At 42.9% G+C, this 17202-nt stretch overlaps 2 protein-coding genes across 3 annotated transcripts in view; both read left to right on the top strand.

Annotated features, from left to right (window-relative positions):
* LOC135541927 (receptor tyrosine-protein kinase erbB-3-like) overlaps positions 1–7328 on the top strand; it is a 32756-nt gene extending 25428 nt beyond the window's left edge. For both annotated transcript variants that reach the window (XM_064968434.1, XM_064968433.1), the window contains exons 24-28: positions 1383–1480; positions 1711–1872; positions 2030–2089; positions 5042–5306; positions 5590–7328. In XM_064968434.1, coding sequence (XP_064824506.1) covers positions 1383–1480; positions 1711–1872; positions 2030–2089; positions 5042–5306; positions 5590–6479 — 1475 coding nt within the window. In that variant the 3' untranslated portion in view covers positions 6480–7328. The remainder of the gene's footprint in view (positions 1–1382; positions 1481–1710; positions 1873–2029; positions 2090–5041; positions 5307–5589) is intronic.
* A 1060-nt stretch (positions 7329–8388) lies between these two features.
* LOC135541926 (proliferation-associated protein 2G4-like) lies at positions 8389–16985 on the top strand. Its single transcript, XM_064968431.1, has 12 exons — positions 8389–8600; positions 11855–11983; positions 12403–12508; positions 13573–13642; positions 13730–13886; positions 14054–14132; positions 14527–14605; positions 14742–14875; positions 15057–15151; positions 15233–15360; positions 15591–15644; positions 15727–16985. Exons 1-12 carry the CDS (start codon positions 8516–8518, stop codon positions 15790–15792), a joined length of 1182 nt encoding a protein of 393 aa, XP_064824503.1. The 5' UTR covers positions 8389–8515; the 3' UTR covers positions 15793–16985.
* The last annotated feature ends 217 nt before the right edge of the window (positions 16986–17202 follow it).

Below are 17202 nucleotides of genomic sequence, written 5' to 3'. Positions count from 1 at the left end.
TGCTCAGCTGCCCGCAGCCCTGTCCTGTAAGCTCGCAATGAGTCACTCAGCCACGGAAGAGGAGGTGAAGGCAGAGCCAGCCTGGAGGAAATGGGACAGCGTGAGTCATAGGATGCGGAAAGGGAGGAGAGTAGGGATGAAGAGGCACAATCAGGAGACAGGAGGGAGAAGGATTTAGCAGAATGGAGAGATTATAGGATAGCAGAGGAGAGTGTAGTTGGAGAGAGAGGGAAGATTGCGACGGCGCATGACCATCTGGGTAGGGGCTGTGGTTGGGGTTGGAGGAAAGAGAGACGAAAACAGAGTTGGAAAGAAATTAATCAAAGGCAGACGTTGGGAGGTTGAAGTCGCCAAGTACGAAGAGCGGCGAGCCATCGTCCGGAAATGAGCTTATCAACGTGTCAAGCTCATTGAGGAACTTTCCAAGGGCACCTGGTGGGCAATGGATTACAATAATGTTAAGTTTGAGTGGACAAGTGACAGTGACATTATGGAATTCAAATGAGGAGATGGAAAATCTCCATTTAGGAGAAATGAGTAGACCTGTGACACCACCGTGATGACCAGATGCTCTCGGACTATGAGAGAAAAAAAAGAGCAGCTGGAGTAGCAGTGTTCCCTGGGGTGATCAAGGTCTCCGTCAGGGCCAAAAAGCCAAGGGACTGAAGGGCAGCATAGCCTGAGATTAACTCGGTGTTCATGACCACAGATTGGCAGTTCGAATTCCACATGGGTTGTGCACGCAGGGTACACTAAAATATATGTTTTTTCTATTAATATATATTTTTTAATTCAGCACCCCTACTTCCAATGCCCACTGCAGTCCTGGTCAGCTGCCTGCAGGACTTCAAGGCATGGATGCAGTTGAGCTTCCTGCAGTTAAACTGCAAAAAGGCAGAGGTTGTCCTGATTGGCACTCGCACTATTATCAACATCAGCAGCTACAGCCTCAATATTGATGGTGTCAAGGTCCTCCCCTCCAGTCAGGTTGACAACCTGGGTGTGATATTTGACAGTCAGCTCTCGTTTGATGCCCACATCAAGGGTATGACCAAAGTTTAATATGTCCATTTACGGAACATTGCCAGGTTAAGACTTATGCGATCACAACCTGCAGCTGAGCGACTCCTACACACCTTTATTTCATCCCGTCTGGACTATTCTAACACCCTTTTTGTTGGCGCATCTGCCAAGAGCCTAAACAGGCTACAATATGTCCAGAACTGTGCTGCACATGTCCTCACCCACATGTCCCTAGAGTACCCTGGATGTATTACATTGAAATAATTAGTTTTGATTTGAAAGTATAGTTGATAAAGAATGCACAAACAACTGGCACTTTATTTTCAATGGGACTCACGTGGCATTATTATAATTTACAGGCTGGATGATTGACGAGAATGTCCGTCCCACCTTCAAGGAACTGGCCAATGAGTTTACCAGAATGGCCAGGGACCCGCCGAGGTACCTTGTGATCAAGGTAAGACAGAATGCCATCTTTGGGAGAAATCAATTACCAGTAGCCCTACAAATATATATGCTAAGAATGTGCTTTTCAACTCCCAAATGCCAGTCATTACAGTCCAAAGACTGTGCCGTTTACTTGACAGTCACACTCTTGTTCATCCAAACCAAATGTCAGCTCATGAGGATAAAATGATGTTGTTGGAGAAGTCGATGATTATGATGACTGAAGTTGCATTCCACCAGGGAAGCCCGTCAGACTCTCCCTCGGATGTATCTCACCAACGAAGCACAAAGCTGGATGACATGGAGGCGGGGCAGGAGGACCAGGATGAGGACGGCACGCCCCCTCTCTACCGGTCACAGGCCAGGAGTCTCTCGAGACTTTCAGGAATGGACAGTCACAGGGTGAGGGCTCATATGAGGCATCCCTCCATATTCATACACTATACAAGGAGCCACAAGTTTTTCCGGATCATGTGACTTATCTAGGAAAACCCCTGGCCCGTACCCTGTTTTCCGCTAATCTCCATCCTGTGCTGTCCCATTTCTGTATTCCCCTCAGGGTGTTCACAGCAGTCAGGCTGGATACCTGCCTATGACCCCAGGACTGGATAACCCTCAGGTCAGTCACTGGAGATGAACCATGACCATTTTGCATACAAAGATACACTACTGTTCATAAGTTTGGGGTCACTTAGAAATGTCCTTGTTTTTGGAAAGAAAAGCAAATTTTTTGTCCATTAAAATAACATCAAATTGGTCAGAAATACAGTGTAGACATTGTTAATGTTGTGAATGACTATTGTAGCTGGAAACGGCAGATTTTTTTATGGAATTTCTACATAGGTGTACAGAGGCCCATTATCAGCAACCATCACTCCTGTGTTCCAATGGCACGTTGTGTTAGCTAATCCAAGTTTATAATTTTAACTTCTTGAAACTCCCCAACCCGGATCCGGGTTTGTGACTAAAGCCTCAGGCTCATTAGCATAACGCAACGTTAACGATTTCTGAAAATCACAAATAAAATGAAAATAATGCTTCTGCTCTCAAGCTTAGCCTTTTCTTAACAACACTGTCATCTCAGATTTTCAAAATATGCTTTTGAACCATAGAAATTGACTAATTTGTGTAAGAGTATGCAAAGCTAGCATAGCATTTTGTGTAGCATGTAGCACGCAACATTTTCACAAAAACCAGATAACCAAATAAATAAAATCATTTACCTTTGAAGAGCTTCTGATGTTTTCAATGAGGAGACTCTCAGTCACATACCAAATGCGCAGTGTTTCCTGAAAGCGTCTGTGTGTAGGAGAAATCGTTCCGTTTTCTACATTGCGTCTGGCTAAACCGAAAATGCAGTCACCTACAACGTAAAACTTTTTCCGGATTAACTACATAATAACCGAAACATGGCAAACGTTGTTTGGAATCAGTCCTCAAGGTGTTTTTTCACATATCTCTTCATTGACATGCAGTTCGTGGAAGCTTGCTTTACTCTCTGTATCGTTTGGAAAAATACTGGCAGGTGACTTTTGCGCACCAATTTCGGCGCAGGACACCGGGCGGACACGTGGTAAATGTGGTCTGTTATGGTCAATCTTCCAATGATCTGCCTACAAATACGTCACAATGCTGCAGACACCTTGGGGAAACGACAGAAAGGGCAGACTTACTCCTCTCGCGTTCACAGCCATATAAGGAGACCATGGAATACAGAGCCTCAAAAATCCTTGTCATTTCCTGGATGCCATCTCATCTTGGTTTTGCCTGAAAGGGCACGCACAGAGAAGATCTTTGTATTTCTGGACACGTCAGAGTGTTTTCTTTCGAACGGTAGCAATTATATGCATAGTCGAGCATCTTTTTGTGACAAAATATCTTGTATAAAACGGGAACGTTTTTCATCCAAAAATGAAATAGCGCCCCCGTAGATGTAAGAGGTTAAAAGGCTAAATGTTCATTAGAAAACTCTTTGCAATTATGTTAGCACAGCTGAAAACTGTTATGATTGAAGAAGCAATAAAAATGTCAGTCTTTAGGCTAGTTGAGTTTCTGGAGCATTATCATTTGTGGGTTCGATTGCAGGCTCAAAATGTCCAGAAACAAAGAACTTTCTTCTGAAACTCATCAGTCTATTCTTGTTCTGAAATGACGGCTATTCCATGTGAGAAATTGCCAAGAAACTGAATATCTCGTACAACGCTGTGTACCGCTTCCTTCACAGAACAGTGCAACTGGCTCTAACCAGAACAGAAAGAGGAGTGGGAGGCCCTGGTGCACAACTGAGCAAGAGTACATTAGTGTCTAGTTTGAGAAACAGACACCTCACAAGTCATTAACTGGCAGCTACATTAAATAGTACCCGCAAAACACCAGTCTCAACGTCAACAGTGAAGAGGCGACTCCGGGATGCTGGCCTTCTAGGCAGAGTCCAAAACATCCTGTGATTTTTCAAGAAATACTCATAATAAACATTGATAAAAGATACTAGTGTTGTTCACAGAATTAAAGATGGACATCTCCTTAATGCAACCACTGTGTCAGATTTCAAAAAAACTTTACGGAAAAAGCATAATCTGAGAACGGCGCTCGGAACCCATAACAGCCAGAGGAATATCCGCCATTTTGGAATCAACAAAGTTAGAAACAACACCGTAAGTATTCACTTACCTTTGATGATCTTCATCAGAAGGCACTCACAGGAATCCCAGTTCAACAATAAATTACTGATTTGTTCCATCATTTATGTCCAAATAGCCACTTGTTGTTAGCGGGTTCAGACCAGTAATCCATCTTCATGAGGCGCAGGCACTTCATCCAGACAAACTCGAAAAGTTCCGTTACAGTCCTTTAGAAACATGTCAAACGATGTATTGAATCAATCGTTAGGATGTTTTTAACATAAAACATCAATAATGTTCCAACCGGAGAATTCCTTTGGCTTCAGAAAAAGCACTGGAACGAGAGGTAATTCTGTCGGGAGCACGCGTCATGAGCCCAAGGCTCTCTGCCAGACCACTGACTCGAAGAGGTCTCATGAGCCCCTCCTTTATAGTAGAATCTTCAAACCAGTTTCTAAAGACGGTTGACATCTAGTGGAAGCCCTAGGAAGTGCAACCTCATCCATATCTCAATGTGTATTCGGTTGGCCAAGTTTTGAAAAACTACAAACCTCAGATGTCACACTTCCTGGTTGGATTTTTCTCAGGTTTTCGCCTGCCATATGAGTTATGTTATACTCACAGACATCATTCAAACAGTTTTAGAAACTTCAGAGTGTTTTCCATCCAATACTAATAATAATATGCATATATTAGCATCTGGGACAGAATAGGAGGCAGTTCACTCTGGGCACGCTATTCATCCAAAAGTGAAAATGCTGCCCCCTATCCCAAAAAGGTTCATGGACAAAAAAAAAGGCTTTTCTTTCCAAGAACATTTCTAATTGACCCCAAACTTTTGAACAGGAGTGTACATGAAAACGTGAACATGCTAACATGTCTTCCACCCTATATCAATCCTATAGGATTGATCACTCATATTGCATTATACCCCCCTTTCCCCTGGATAGATGGTGTGGCCATCAGCGTCCCGCTCTCGCCTCAATTCCGCCCGCACCATGTCAGAGAGTTCTGAAGGGCGGGGCACTGTGGTGGAGCTGGAGATGAGTGAATACTTTTTATTGGCTGGCAGCATGCGGAGAAAGCGGCATCGGGAGGACAGTGCCTACATGTCCCAGAGGGACAGCATGTCTGAGACCCCCTCCCCTGACACAGAGGGGGAGAAGGACCAGAGTGGATACATGCTCCCCGGACTGGGTGACAGCCCAGAGAGAGGTGATATACCAGAGATAGATGACGCAAACCAACATACCACACAATATGCATAGAAACATCTATCTTTGAGTTTCTGTCTGTTGAACATATTGCATTTATGAATGTTCATTAAGCCATATAAAAAGTGTATATGGTTTTGCATGACATGTTTGGGGATGGTTGCATGGTATTGTTATAACTCTGAGTATATGAATGTCAGTATTAATTGCAAGAGTACTCAGATCATTTCAGATCTCTGGATCACCTTACTCACTCCTTTTTCTCTTGTCACCCTTCTCCACAGAGACCCTACTGTTTAGCTCCCAGGTCACCCTTCCTCACTGGAAGACGTCCAAGGTCTCCTCATACCCATCAGGACCCTCGGAGGACCATGACAGTGCCTGTGAGGAATATGAGTACATGAACAAACAGGCGTCCATTATGTATCTCTCCCCCAGGCAGCAACCTGGACATTCCAAAGATGGCCCACATCGGCTGAAGATGAACAAGAGGCAATGCTCTTCTGTGCCGGACACAGAGTACTCAAAGTGCATGGGGTACAGGACATCAGCTGGGGAGAACAGGGGAGACCAAACCAAGAATGAAGAACACCAGGACTATGAATTCCCAGCTCTCAACTCTGATTCAGACAACACAGAGCAACAGGGCTCCGGTGATATGGAATACAAGTACATGGACATTCGAAGTGTTGGACCAGAAGCCAGTGAAAGACCAGACGATCCCCCAACACGAGATGTGCCTCACCCTGGAGCTACGCCTAAACAGCGGATGAAAGGCGAGAGAGAGGTGGAGCAAGAGGAGGACAATGAATACGTAGTAGAATACATAGAAGAGGACGACTATCAATACACTAACAGGCAGCCCAAGCTGCGGCAAGATCTGCGAGGCAGGGAGGGTCTGAGGATGCAAGGAGGAGGAGAGGGAGAGGTGGATGAGTATGAGGACATGGATTCCCTGGCCTCCCCTGGAGCTGGGGACCCAGTGGAGTACGAGAATGTGCAGAGAGAAGGTGAAGGTGCAGTGGGAGGCATGGGGGGTCAGCACACAGGGATTGGGGCATTTGTAAAAGTGTGTGCAGGGGTAGGGGAGCCTAGTGGCGGAGATTGCTCCTTTGACAATCCAGACTACTGGCAGAGCAGGTTGTTCCTGAAGCTTAACGCTGTGAACACGTAGGGAAGTGGATCTCCCTCACTGGCACTGAAGAGGATAGACGCCTCTGTAGCTCTTCCATGCCAATTGAAATCAATGAAGGACCAGGGGAGGGGACAAACCCCTCCAATATTAAAAATATGTGTGGCATGTTTATAACTTTATTTTATGATGTTTTTTTTACCATGTTTTCTCCCCAATTTCGTGGTATCCAATTGGTAGGTACAGTCTTGTCTCATCGCTGCAACTCCCGTACGGACTCGGGAGAGGCGAAGGTCGAGAGCCGTGCGTTCACCGAAACACAACCCAACCAAACCGCACTGCTTCTTGACACAATGCCCACTTAACCAGGAAGCCAGCCTCACCAATGTGTCGGAGGAAACACTGTGCACCTGCTGACCGTGTCAACATGCACTGCACCTGGCCCTCCACGGGAGTTGCTAGTGCGCGATGGGACAAGGACATCCCTGCCGACCAAACCCTCCCCTAACCCGGATGACGATGGGCCAATTGTGTGCCGCCCCATGGGTCTCCGACAGAGTCTGGACTCGAACCCAGAATCTCTATGTTTGTATCTTTAATGTGTCTGTTACAGGTTTACATTGATCATTTTTTATATCCATAATAACATAAGCTTTGGGATGTTTTCTTTCTGTATTACAAGTGGGAATGCACTGTGAGTGAGGGAGGCACTAAATGAAATGGCCAGATTACAAGCTTTGTATTTGTGTTTACTCATAAGAACAAAAGATGTATTTGTACAATCTCCTTTTTCACTTGTATTTTCATGTTTTTAATATGTTAATGTTACCTTTTAGTGATATGTTTTTAGCTTTTTTTTAAATAATAAAAATCTTTCAAGAATGTACATAATTGTTATTTATCAGGGGGACATAATTCTCATTCAGTTTGTTGATACTAGATCTTTAATTCATCTCTATTGTGCTGGTCTTGCTGTTTCTTCTGACAGTCCCAATTATTGGGGTAAGTGAGAAATAAAGGGGCACGTTCCATGTCATCTTTATTGCAGTTGGTTTGAGCAGATTACTAGAGCTCAACACCAGAAACAACATCCATGCTTAAAAGCGCAGCATGCACTCTGGTACTGAAACCCATGCCTCAGGCTGACTGTTTCCTCAGCTGGGAAGTGTGTGTGTACCTACTGTAATTTTGTCCTAGCTCTCCAGTTCAGTGATTCTTCATTCATTTATCTTTTCAGAAACCAAATCAGTTTTTACCATATTCGAATATCGAATAAATCAGAATGTTTTCAAATGTTTAGCCTACTTGTAAGACACTCATAAATGTTCCTCTCCCCTTAGGGCATCAAAAGAAATGGCACAGTGCTGAAATTCCAATTTCCATGATTAACACAAACTTAATTCAAAGCAGATGATCATGTGGTATTTGTATTTTATCACATTATAAAGTAACAACTTGTCTTGACAAAGGCAGTAAGGCCCCCTGTTGGGATGGGGTTTCTCTCCGTATATCGTGCTCAGTGAGTCTGAGTGATCACTGTTGTCTGGATTGATGATAACCACCGAATCATTTTCCGTCTGTATCTAAAGGACTCTTCTCCAGAGCTTAGACTGCTCCAGAGTCACCGGAGAATATGATGATAAGGATGATGATGTGTCACCCACATTTTGCACAATATTTACTACTTGAGCCAGTAGTGATAAGAACCTTTCTTGGCATGTTATACTTGCAGCAAAGGTGGTGCTCAGTCACAGTGCCAATACAAAAAGACGACCTGTGACGGAACCCATGTTGTGGAATGAGATGAATGTGTGAAATGTAGTTTATTCTGTGGTGCTAAGTGCATAGGTATGGTAACTTGAAGGGGATTGAAAAACTACAATCTAAACCATGAAGCTTCACTTCTCATTTTGGCGGCATGGTTGTTGGGACGTTTTTTGTTCTTACGTAGGAAAGAGGTGGGAGGAGAATCTGGAATGAGGGTACTGGGCTTTAGCAGCGGAGTGGAGCTTTGGATGTGTGTTGGTCTTGGAGCTTGACATATCGGGAAAAGTGTTGTAAAGAGAGACGTTGTCAATATGTCTGACAACGAAGAACAAGAACAGACCATCGCGGAGGACTTGGTTGTCACCAAGTACAAAATGGGAGGTGACATCGCCAACCGTAAGTGTCCGATCGGAATGACTTGAAATGAGGTGACCTACTCTGCATTACATTCGTTTCGTACACACAGCCCGTAGTGACAGTGTAGTCACCATAACAGGTAGGCACGTACCAATGGCCTTGTTCGAGAGCGTCAAAACAGTGAATGTATCATGGGTGTATTGTGACTGACGGATCTACAAATAATAATGAATCGTTATTTATGATTCAAGGTGATGTTGGAGATCAGCCAGTTGGCAGTCACATGTACTGTCGAACAAGTCCAATCAATGACTAAGAAGGCACAGTCCAACAGCCATGTGCTTTGACATGCTAGTCGCAGATTTAGAAACGTGTGGAATGGAAATGGGGCCCAGTCCTAGTTGTCTAGTAACTTGGTGCTAGCAAGCTGACTTCACGTGAACAATGTTAACGCGGTTATTTTGTCAACAACGTGGGCTGTAGATGATTTAACAGTCACATCAGACAGCTAGCTGTCGAGTTTAGCAAGCAAGCTAGCTAACCAACCACCTTATTTGTTGTTATCTAGATGTAGCTAGTTGGCTAACTACTCTAGAAGTCATAGCAGAGCTAGTTCACAGTTTGGGAATAACTGCATTTATGTTTCCATGTCAACCACACAAATTGTAGCTATATGATGGTGCCTGACTAACAGATTAATTGGAACAACAGAGTTCGATAGTTAGCCAGCTGTGTGGGTAGGTAGCTATTTAACGTTAGCTACTTGTTTCAAGTGAAGTGAAATTTAGGTTTAACGGATATACTGTTGGCTACAGTGCCTTCAGAAAGTATTCACACCCGTTGACTTTTTCCACATTTTGAATTTCAAAATTATTAAATTGACATTTGCCACTGATCTACACACAATACCCCACAATGTCAGTCGAATCTTGTTTTTCGAGACTTTTACAAATGTTTTGAGTCAATTATTCTACCCCTTTGTTATGGTAAGCCTAAGTATTGAATATTTCAGGAGTAAATATTTGCTTAACAAGTCATATGTTGCATGGACTCACTGTGTTAAAGAAAAATTCGAGTAGTGAATTTCAAGCACACATTCAAGCACAAACAAACAGGGAGGTTTTCCAATGCTTCGCAAAGAAGGGCACCTATTGGTAGATGGGTAAAAAATAAAAATAGCCGACACTGCATTGAGCATGGTAAAGTTATTAATTATTCATCGGATGGTGTATCAATACACCCAGTCACTGTAAAGATACAGGGAGTCCTTTCTAACTCCATTGCCGGAGAGGAAGGAAACCACTCAGGGATTTCACCATGAGGTCATTTGTGATTTTTAAAACCGTTACAGAGTTAAATGATTGTGATCGGAGAAAACAACTGAGGATGGATCAACAACATTGTAGTTACTCCACGAAACGAACCTATGACGGTGTAGGCCGTCATTGTAAATAAGAATTTGTTCTTAACGGACTTGCCTAGTTAAAGGTTACATTTAATTTAAAAAAATATATATATTAATAGGTGCTGTATGTGTGAAGTACAGAGATGAGGTAGTCATTCAAAAATCATGTTTAAGACTACACACAATGCGTGTGCACCTTATGTGACTTGTTAAACACGTTTTTCTTCTGAACTTATTTAGGCTTGCAATAACAAACGGGTTGAGTAATTATTGACTGAAGACATTTTAGCTTTTCATTTGTAATTAATTTGTACAAATTTCTAAAAACATAATTCCACTTTGACTTTATGGGGTATTGTGTGTGTGTGTGTGTGTGTGTGTGTGTGTGTGTGTGTGTGTGTGTGTGTGTGTGTGTGTGTCGCTGGCCTACAATCTAAATTATTATTTTTTTAAAGTCAGGCTCTAACACAATAAAATGTGGAAAAGGTCAAGGGGTAAGAATACTTTCTGAATGTTTGGCTGGTTTCCAACTATGGACTTCAGAGACTGGCCTCAGTCCCTAGGTAGGTTATGACTCAGAACTGCTCTTAAATGCTAGTAAAACCAAATGCATGCTTTTCAACCTTTCGCTGCCTGCACCCGCACACCCGACTAGAATCACCACCCTGGATGGTTCCGACCTAGAATATGTGGACATCTATAGGTACCTAGGTGTCTGGCTAGACTGTAAACTCTCCTTCCAGACTCATATCAAACATCTCCAATCCAAAATCAAATCTAGAATCGGCTTTCTATTTCGCAACAAAGCCTCCTTCACTCACGCCGCCAAACTTACCCTAGTAAAACTGACGTTCCTACCGATCCTCGACTTCGGCGATGTCATCTACAAAATGGCTTCCAATACTCTACTCAGCAAACTGGATGCAGTTTATCACAGTGCCATCCGCTTTGTTACTAAAGCACCTTATACCACCCACCACTGCAACCTGTATGCTCTAGTCGGCTGGCCCTCGCTACATACTCGTCGCCAGACCCACTGGCTCCAGGTCATCTACAAGTCCATGCTAGGTAAAGCTCCACCTTATCTCAGTTCACTGGTCACGATGGCAACACCCACCCGTAGCACGCGCTCCAGCAGGTGTATCTCACTGATCATCCCTAAAGCCAACACCTCATTTGGCCATCTTTCCTTCCAATTCTCTGCTGCCTGTGACTGGAACAAATTGAAAAAATTGTTGAAGTTGGAGACTTTTATCTCCCTCACCAACTTTAAACATCTGCTATCTGAGCAGCTAACCAATCGCTGCAGCTGTACATAGTCCATCGGTAAATAGCCCACCCAATTTACCTACCTCATCCCCATACTGTTTTATTTATTTACTTTTCTGCTCTTTTGAACACCAGTATCTACCTGCACATGACCATCTGATAATTTATCACTCCAGTGTTAATCTGCTAAATTGTAATTATTCGCCTACCTCCTCGTGCCTTTTGCACACATATAGACTTTTTTTCCTTCTGCTTTGTTATTGACTTGTTTATTGTTTACTCCATGTGTAACTCTGTGTTGCTGTCTGTTCACACTGCTATGCTTTATCTTGGCTAGGTCGCAGTTGTAAATGAGAACTTGTTCTCAACTAGCCTACATGGTGAAATAAAAAAATAATAAAATAAAAGTAACCTGACAATGAAACTTGTTAAATGGCTGCTGATTCATGACACAATACAACCATAATGGGTAGTCTTATTCATAGAGAACGCATATGGTGTGATTAAATGTAATAATGACATCTTTGGTCTCACTTCTACACTCTAATCTTTTTGACCTCATCTGTCTGATACCGCTCCACCTCCTATTCCCCTGACCACCCTCTCTTCTGTTATCCAGAGGCCCTGCGTGTGGTGATTGAGGCGGCCAAGTCAGGGGTGTCTGTCGTCAACCTGTGTGAGAAGGGAGATGCTCACATCATGGTCGAGACTGGCAAGGTCTTCAGGAAGGAGAAGGATTTAAAGAAAGGTGAGGGGCTGGGATAGAGGGGAGATAAGGATGGGTGAGAAGTGCAAGAGGAATGGGGCTATTTACTGTACTGATAAAACTGTTTGCCCTGTCTCCCATAGCTGTTTATGTAGGGCAGGTGGTTCAAAGCAGTGGTTGTTCTCATGATGTGGTTAATGTGTTGTCATACTGTCTCCAAATTAGAAACATCACCTGATCAGTTCAGCCTGTGGCAGGAGTCTGCATGTGTCCATGCCACACATTCACAATGAGCCTGAACGTGGGATGGGTCATTGAATATGCCAGTGAGATGACATAACTATGAAGAGTGATTATGGGGCAAGAATAGGGATGTAATTTGACATCAGTCAGGTCTCTCTCACAAACACTACCGATTATTTTAAATTAAAGATTTGGTGGTTCTCTCTTCCCTTTTCCAGGCATTGCCTTCCCTACCAGCGTCTCAGTCAATAACTGTGTTTGCCACTTCTCTCCCCTGAAGAGTGACCCTGACTACACACTTAAAGATGGGGACCTGGTCAAAATGTAGGAACCTCCATCTGCAGTAACGTGGCCCCCATCACTCTGTCTCCCCAGTACCCCTCTCGTCTGTCATCTTGTGTGCTGTGTTCTCATGCATCTGATGCTTGGCTGTTGGCTTGTATTTTCTGTTAGGTCTCGTCTCTCTGTATGTCTATGTGTGCCGTATGTCTATCTGTCATGTGGCAACTTCTAAGTAATGATTGGATTACATGTCTTGTTCATCTGGCATTGGTATTCAATTGTCACTTTAGCCATTGCGTAGTTAAACAAGCCTCTTCATCTTCGTTGTTGAATTGCCCACTTTTCTCTTCATCTCTGACCCTACCTTTCCTGTTTTGTGTCAATATATAATAATGTCACTGTTAGGAATATTGTGAGTGTAATGTGTCTAAGACCCAACTAATGGTTAAATGCCAGCTTATGCTGTGGTACTGTATGGCTGTGCCATTCTTAGAATCTGAAAAGTAACCTTTTTCCTTACTATAACAAAATCCTGGGTGTGTCCTTCCACCATGACAATGAAATTGCTAGTGTTGCTGTCTTTGAGATACATTGAGCCCCCTGCAGTATTGTTATAGGTGAACGTGAACAAACCAGTAACCAAACTTACCCTCAGCATATCCTCACTCACCGTAATATAATCACACACATTCGATTCTTTCGTATTTGTCTGACCTTGTATTGTTTGTTGACGTCTTTCCCATATGATCTTTGGGAACACAACATTGAAATAATAATCTCATCTAGTCCTTTTACACAATTACATACAGTGCCTTCAAAATGTATTCATACTCCTTGACTTATTCCACAGTTTGTGTTACAGCCTGAATTCAAAATGGATTCAATTTTTTTCTCACCTATCTACACAGAATACCCCATAATGACATGTTTATAGAAATGTTTCCAAATTTATTGAAAATGAAATACAGAAATATCTCATTTACATAAGTATTCACACCCCTGGCAGAAATAATTCTGAATGTTTGATGCACTTCTATTTTCCTCATGACTTATCACATTTTCATCTCCCCTTTTCCTTTCCATCTCTGCCCCCTTTATTTCTGCAGTGATCTTGGTGTCCATGTTGACGGCTTCATCTCTAATGTAGCTCATAGTTTTGTTGTGGGAGCTACTAAGGTATGTACCTTGTATGGCCTTATGACTTGGTTTTTGATCCCTCATCGCAACAGGCTTAAAGTGCCCACCTCTGCCCTGTGTATGTAGGAGGCTCCAGTGACAGGGAAGAAAGCTGATGTGATCAATGCAGCTCACATGTGCGCGGAGGCAGCCCTACGCCTTGTCAAGCCTGGCAACCAGAACTCAAAGGTGACGGAGGCATGGAACAAGATTGCTCAGTCATTCAAATGCACGGCCATTGAGGGTGAGTTCCTTCACTAGTTAAGTTGACTCTGGTTCATGGGTCTAAGATAGTGAATCAACAGTTTTATCTGACCTTTAACGTATGAAGTTTACTGTTGTGTGACAACAGTCAAATGTAGGGAGAAAAACGTTGCAATGTTGTTGTTTTTTGGTGCCTTTCTGTTTAAGGTATGTTATCTCATCAGCTGAAGCAGCACATCATCGATGGAGAGAAAACCATCATTCAGAACCCCACAGACCAGCAAAGGTACATTAATGTCTGAGAACTTGAACACTTTTAATTTACCTTTATTTAACTAGGCAAGTCAGTTAAGAACAAATTCTTATTTGCAATGATGGCCTACCGGGGAACAGTGGGTTAACTACTTTGTTCAGGGGCAGAACAACAGATTTTTACTTTGTCAGCTCGTGGATTCGATCTTGCAACCTTTCAGTTACATTTTACTAGTCCAACGCTCTAACCACTAGGCTACCTGCCACCCAGTCACACTTTGTAATAATTCCTGTCACCCCAGAGAATAGTGCTTTGACAAAGTGCAATACCACAAAGACAGACAGGAGGACACTAAGACTGAATGATAACTGAAAGCTTTGAGTTGCGTGAGTTGCTCTGATTGGCAACTGTTGATGCCCGTCTGCAGGAAGGACCATGAGAAGGCGGAGTTTGAGGTGCACGAGGTCTACGCTGTGGATGTCCTGATCAGCACTGGTGAAGGGAAGGTAAAAGAGAGGGAGATGTTAATTTTTTTTGTTCACTGCCCCAATGAACGGTCCTAAGAAGCCCCTAATCTTTTTCCTTTACATTTCTTACCTGGCTAAATGTGACTGTCCAATGTTTCTATGCTCTTATACCCAGGCCAGGGATGGAGGCCAGAGGACCACCATTTACAAAAGGGACCCCAGTAAGCAGTACGGGCTGAAGATGAAGACCTCCCGCATGTTCTTCAGTGAGGTGGAGCGGCGCTTCGACGCCATGCCCTTCACTCTCAGGTAGGATACCAAATGGAAGCACATTAGGAGTGTCAGAGAGATGTTATAACCAACCCCATATCAAGACCGTACTCTTATTTACATTTTTTTCATCAACCATCTCTGATGCTGAGTCAGGTGCTTTGAATGTCTGTTGGAAACCTCCTCAGCTAACGGGTCTGTCCTGTTGCTCTCCTCTCAGGGCGTTTGAGGACGAGGCTAAAGCCCGCCTGGGCGTGGTGGAGTGTGCCAAACACGAACTGCTTCAGCCTTTCAGTGTGCTCAATGAGAAAGAGGGTGAGTCTGCATCTGTCTTTTCCTATCCTCTGTGCTCTTCTGTTTCGATTTACCTGTCTCATCTCTCACTTTGTCTCTCAGGAGAGTTTGTGGCCCAGTTTAAGTTCACAGTGCTGCTGATGGCCAACGGCCCCCATAGAATCACCAGCGGACCCTTTGAGCCAGAGCTCTACAAGTCAGAGCACGAAGTGCAGGACGCAGAGCTTAGGGTAAGCAAGGCTCCCAGCCCAGAGCCCCAGGCTACCTGAAAGGCTCTTCACTGCTCATATTACATGAATAACTATCCATGAACAGGGATTTGCATCTCAGAGCCTGAACTAGATAACTGTGAGTTGGCGTCTGAGGTTTTGACCGTTGTATTTCCACACTTGCCAGCTCTGTTGTGGCTTCCATTGAAGAAGTCTCATGATTGACAACAAAATCCCTCTCTCTCCCCCAGACTCTACTGCAGAGCTCAGCTAGTCGCAAAACACAGAAGAAGAAGAAAAAGAAGGTATTTGATATGAAAAACTAATTAAGTCGATACACTCTTCGCTCTCTCCATTCTTATCTGTGCCCTCCTTCCTCTCTCCTAGGCCTCCAAGACCGTGGAAACCTCTACTGGACAGCCAACTGAGGAGAGCAAAAAGGCGGCAGAGTAGATGGCTACCTGTCTTCCAACACCCTGACACATGCATACACTCACCCCCCCCCCCCCAAAGAATGGAAACTTAAAAAGTTAATCTAAATCTTCCCCAACTGTTAGCTCTTTTTGACCCACATGCCCTTTTCTAGCATATGGCCCATTGAATAAATCTGATAGATCTCAAATCTGTTGAAAATACAATTTTGTGTCCCACATCATTCATTTGATTCTGAATGAGGGTCACACCTGTGTAACACATTGTTGTAAACAACATATTTGCCATTGATACTTAACTGGAATATTAGATTGGGGAAACACATTTTTGGAATATGATGGATAAATAACCTTTTGTAGCAGTGTTTTTACACCTTATCGTTAGGTGATGCAACTTCCTGACTTCAGGATGGTTGCCATCTATAGGTGAAGTTTTATAAACTTTCTAAATTTAAAAAAAGTAAATAAAGCAAGTTTTAATTTAAACTGGATGATATTTGTTGTAAAATAATGTTGGGGTGCCAGTCACACTTTGTAATAATTCTAAACCCTGATAACCTGACTTGGTATTTTCATTGTACATGAAGGAGACCGACTTAGCCCCTCAAATGTTTTGCCCTAGAATCCTATTTGGTTCAAGTGTTAGTTATTCAAACATGACAGAATTGAACGGTTAGAGCACAGAATTTAGAGAACAGAATTCTCGCACCAACACCTGAATAGGTTATGGGGAACAAACCTTGCTACGTTTACTGCCAGCCCCTTTCCTGGTAGGGGATTTTTTTTTTTTAGAAATAGGTCTTTATTTTCAACGATACCTAATTTTTATCAACCATCTAACATGAAACTTTTTAGTGGAGCTTTTAAACAGTGTCTTCAATCAGAACTGCATGAAATCATATTTTATGCAAAAACCCATTATTCTGCTAAGTAAGATATATCATTATCTGGCAAAGCTACATTGACAACAGTTGTAATAGAATGATTTTAGTGACAGGTAGTTAGTTTACTTTTCTGTGGAAACTATGCACACATTTTTGATGTAATTGCATACAAGTATTTTTTTTAAGCCAGCCATCAGAATAACCTCCCCATGTAACCTAATTTGGTCAGCTCAGACATGCACAAAGAGTTCATGTAAGTCAACATACAGATCCCCTGTGTTGTTTTATTTTCAAAAAATGAAGAAAACATTCAATAAACTTTATAATACCAGTGCCTTGTTTTTTTTATTTAAAAAAAGAAAGTAATTTCCACTATTATTCTATTGATTCTTTTGATCTATGAAACACAATTCTACCATCAGAGCACAACTCATGGACTGTACAGGGCACAGATGAAAATCCTATATTATCTACGGGACCCTGGACCTTCAGTTTCACTATGATCAGAGTTCTTCTGATTAATTATATCTGTAAGGAGGACCGCAGAT

The sequence above is a fragment of the Oncorhynchus masou genome, chromosome 6 (assembly GCF_036934945.1).
Source record: "Oncorhynchus masou masou isolate Uvic2021 chromosome 6, UVic_Omas_1.1, whole genome shotgun sequence".
Lineage (NCBI taxonomy): Eukaryota > Metazoa > Chordata > Actinopteri > Salmoniformes > Salmonidae > Oncorhynchus > Oncorhynchus masou.
The sequence above is the reverse complement of the archived record's forward strand: the minus strand, read 5'-3'. Positions and strand labels throughout refer to the sequence as shown.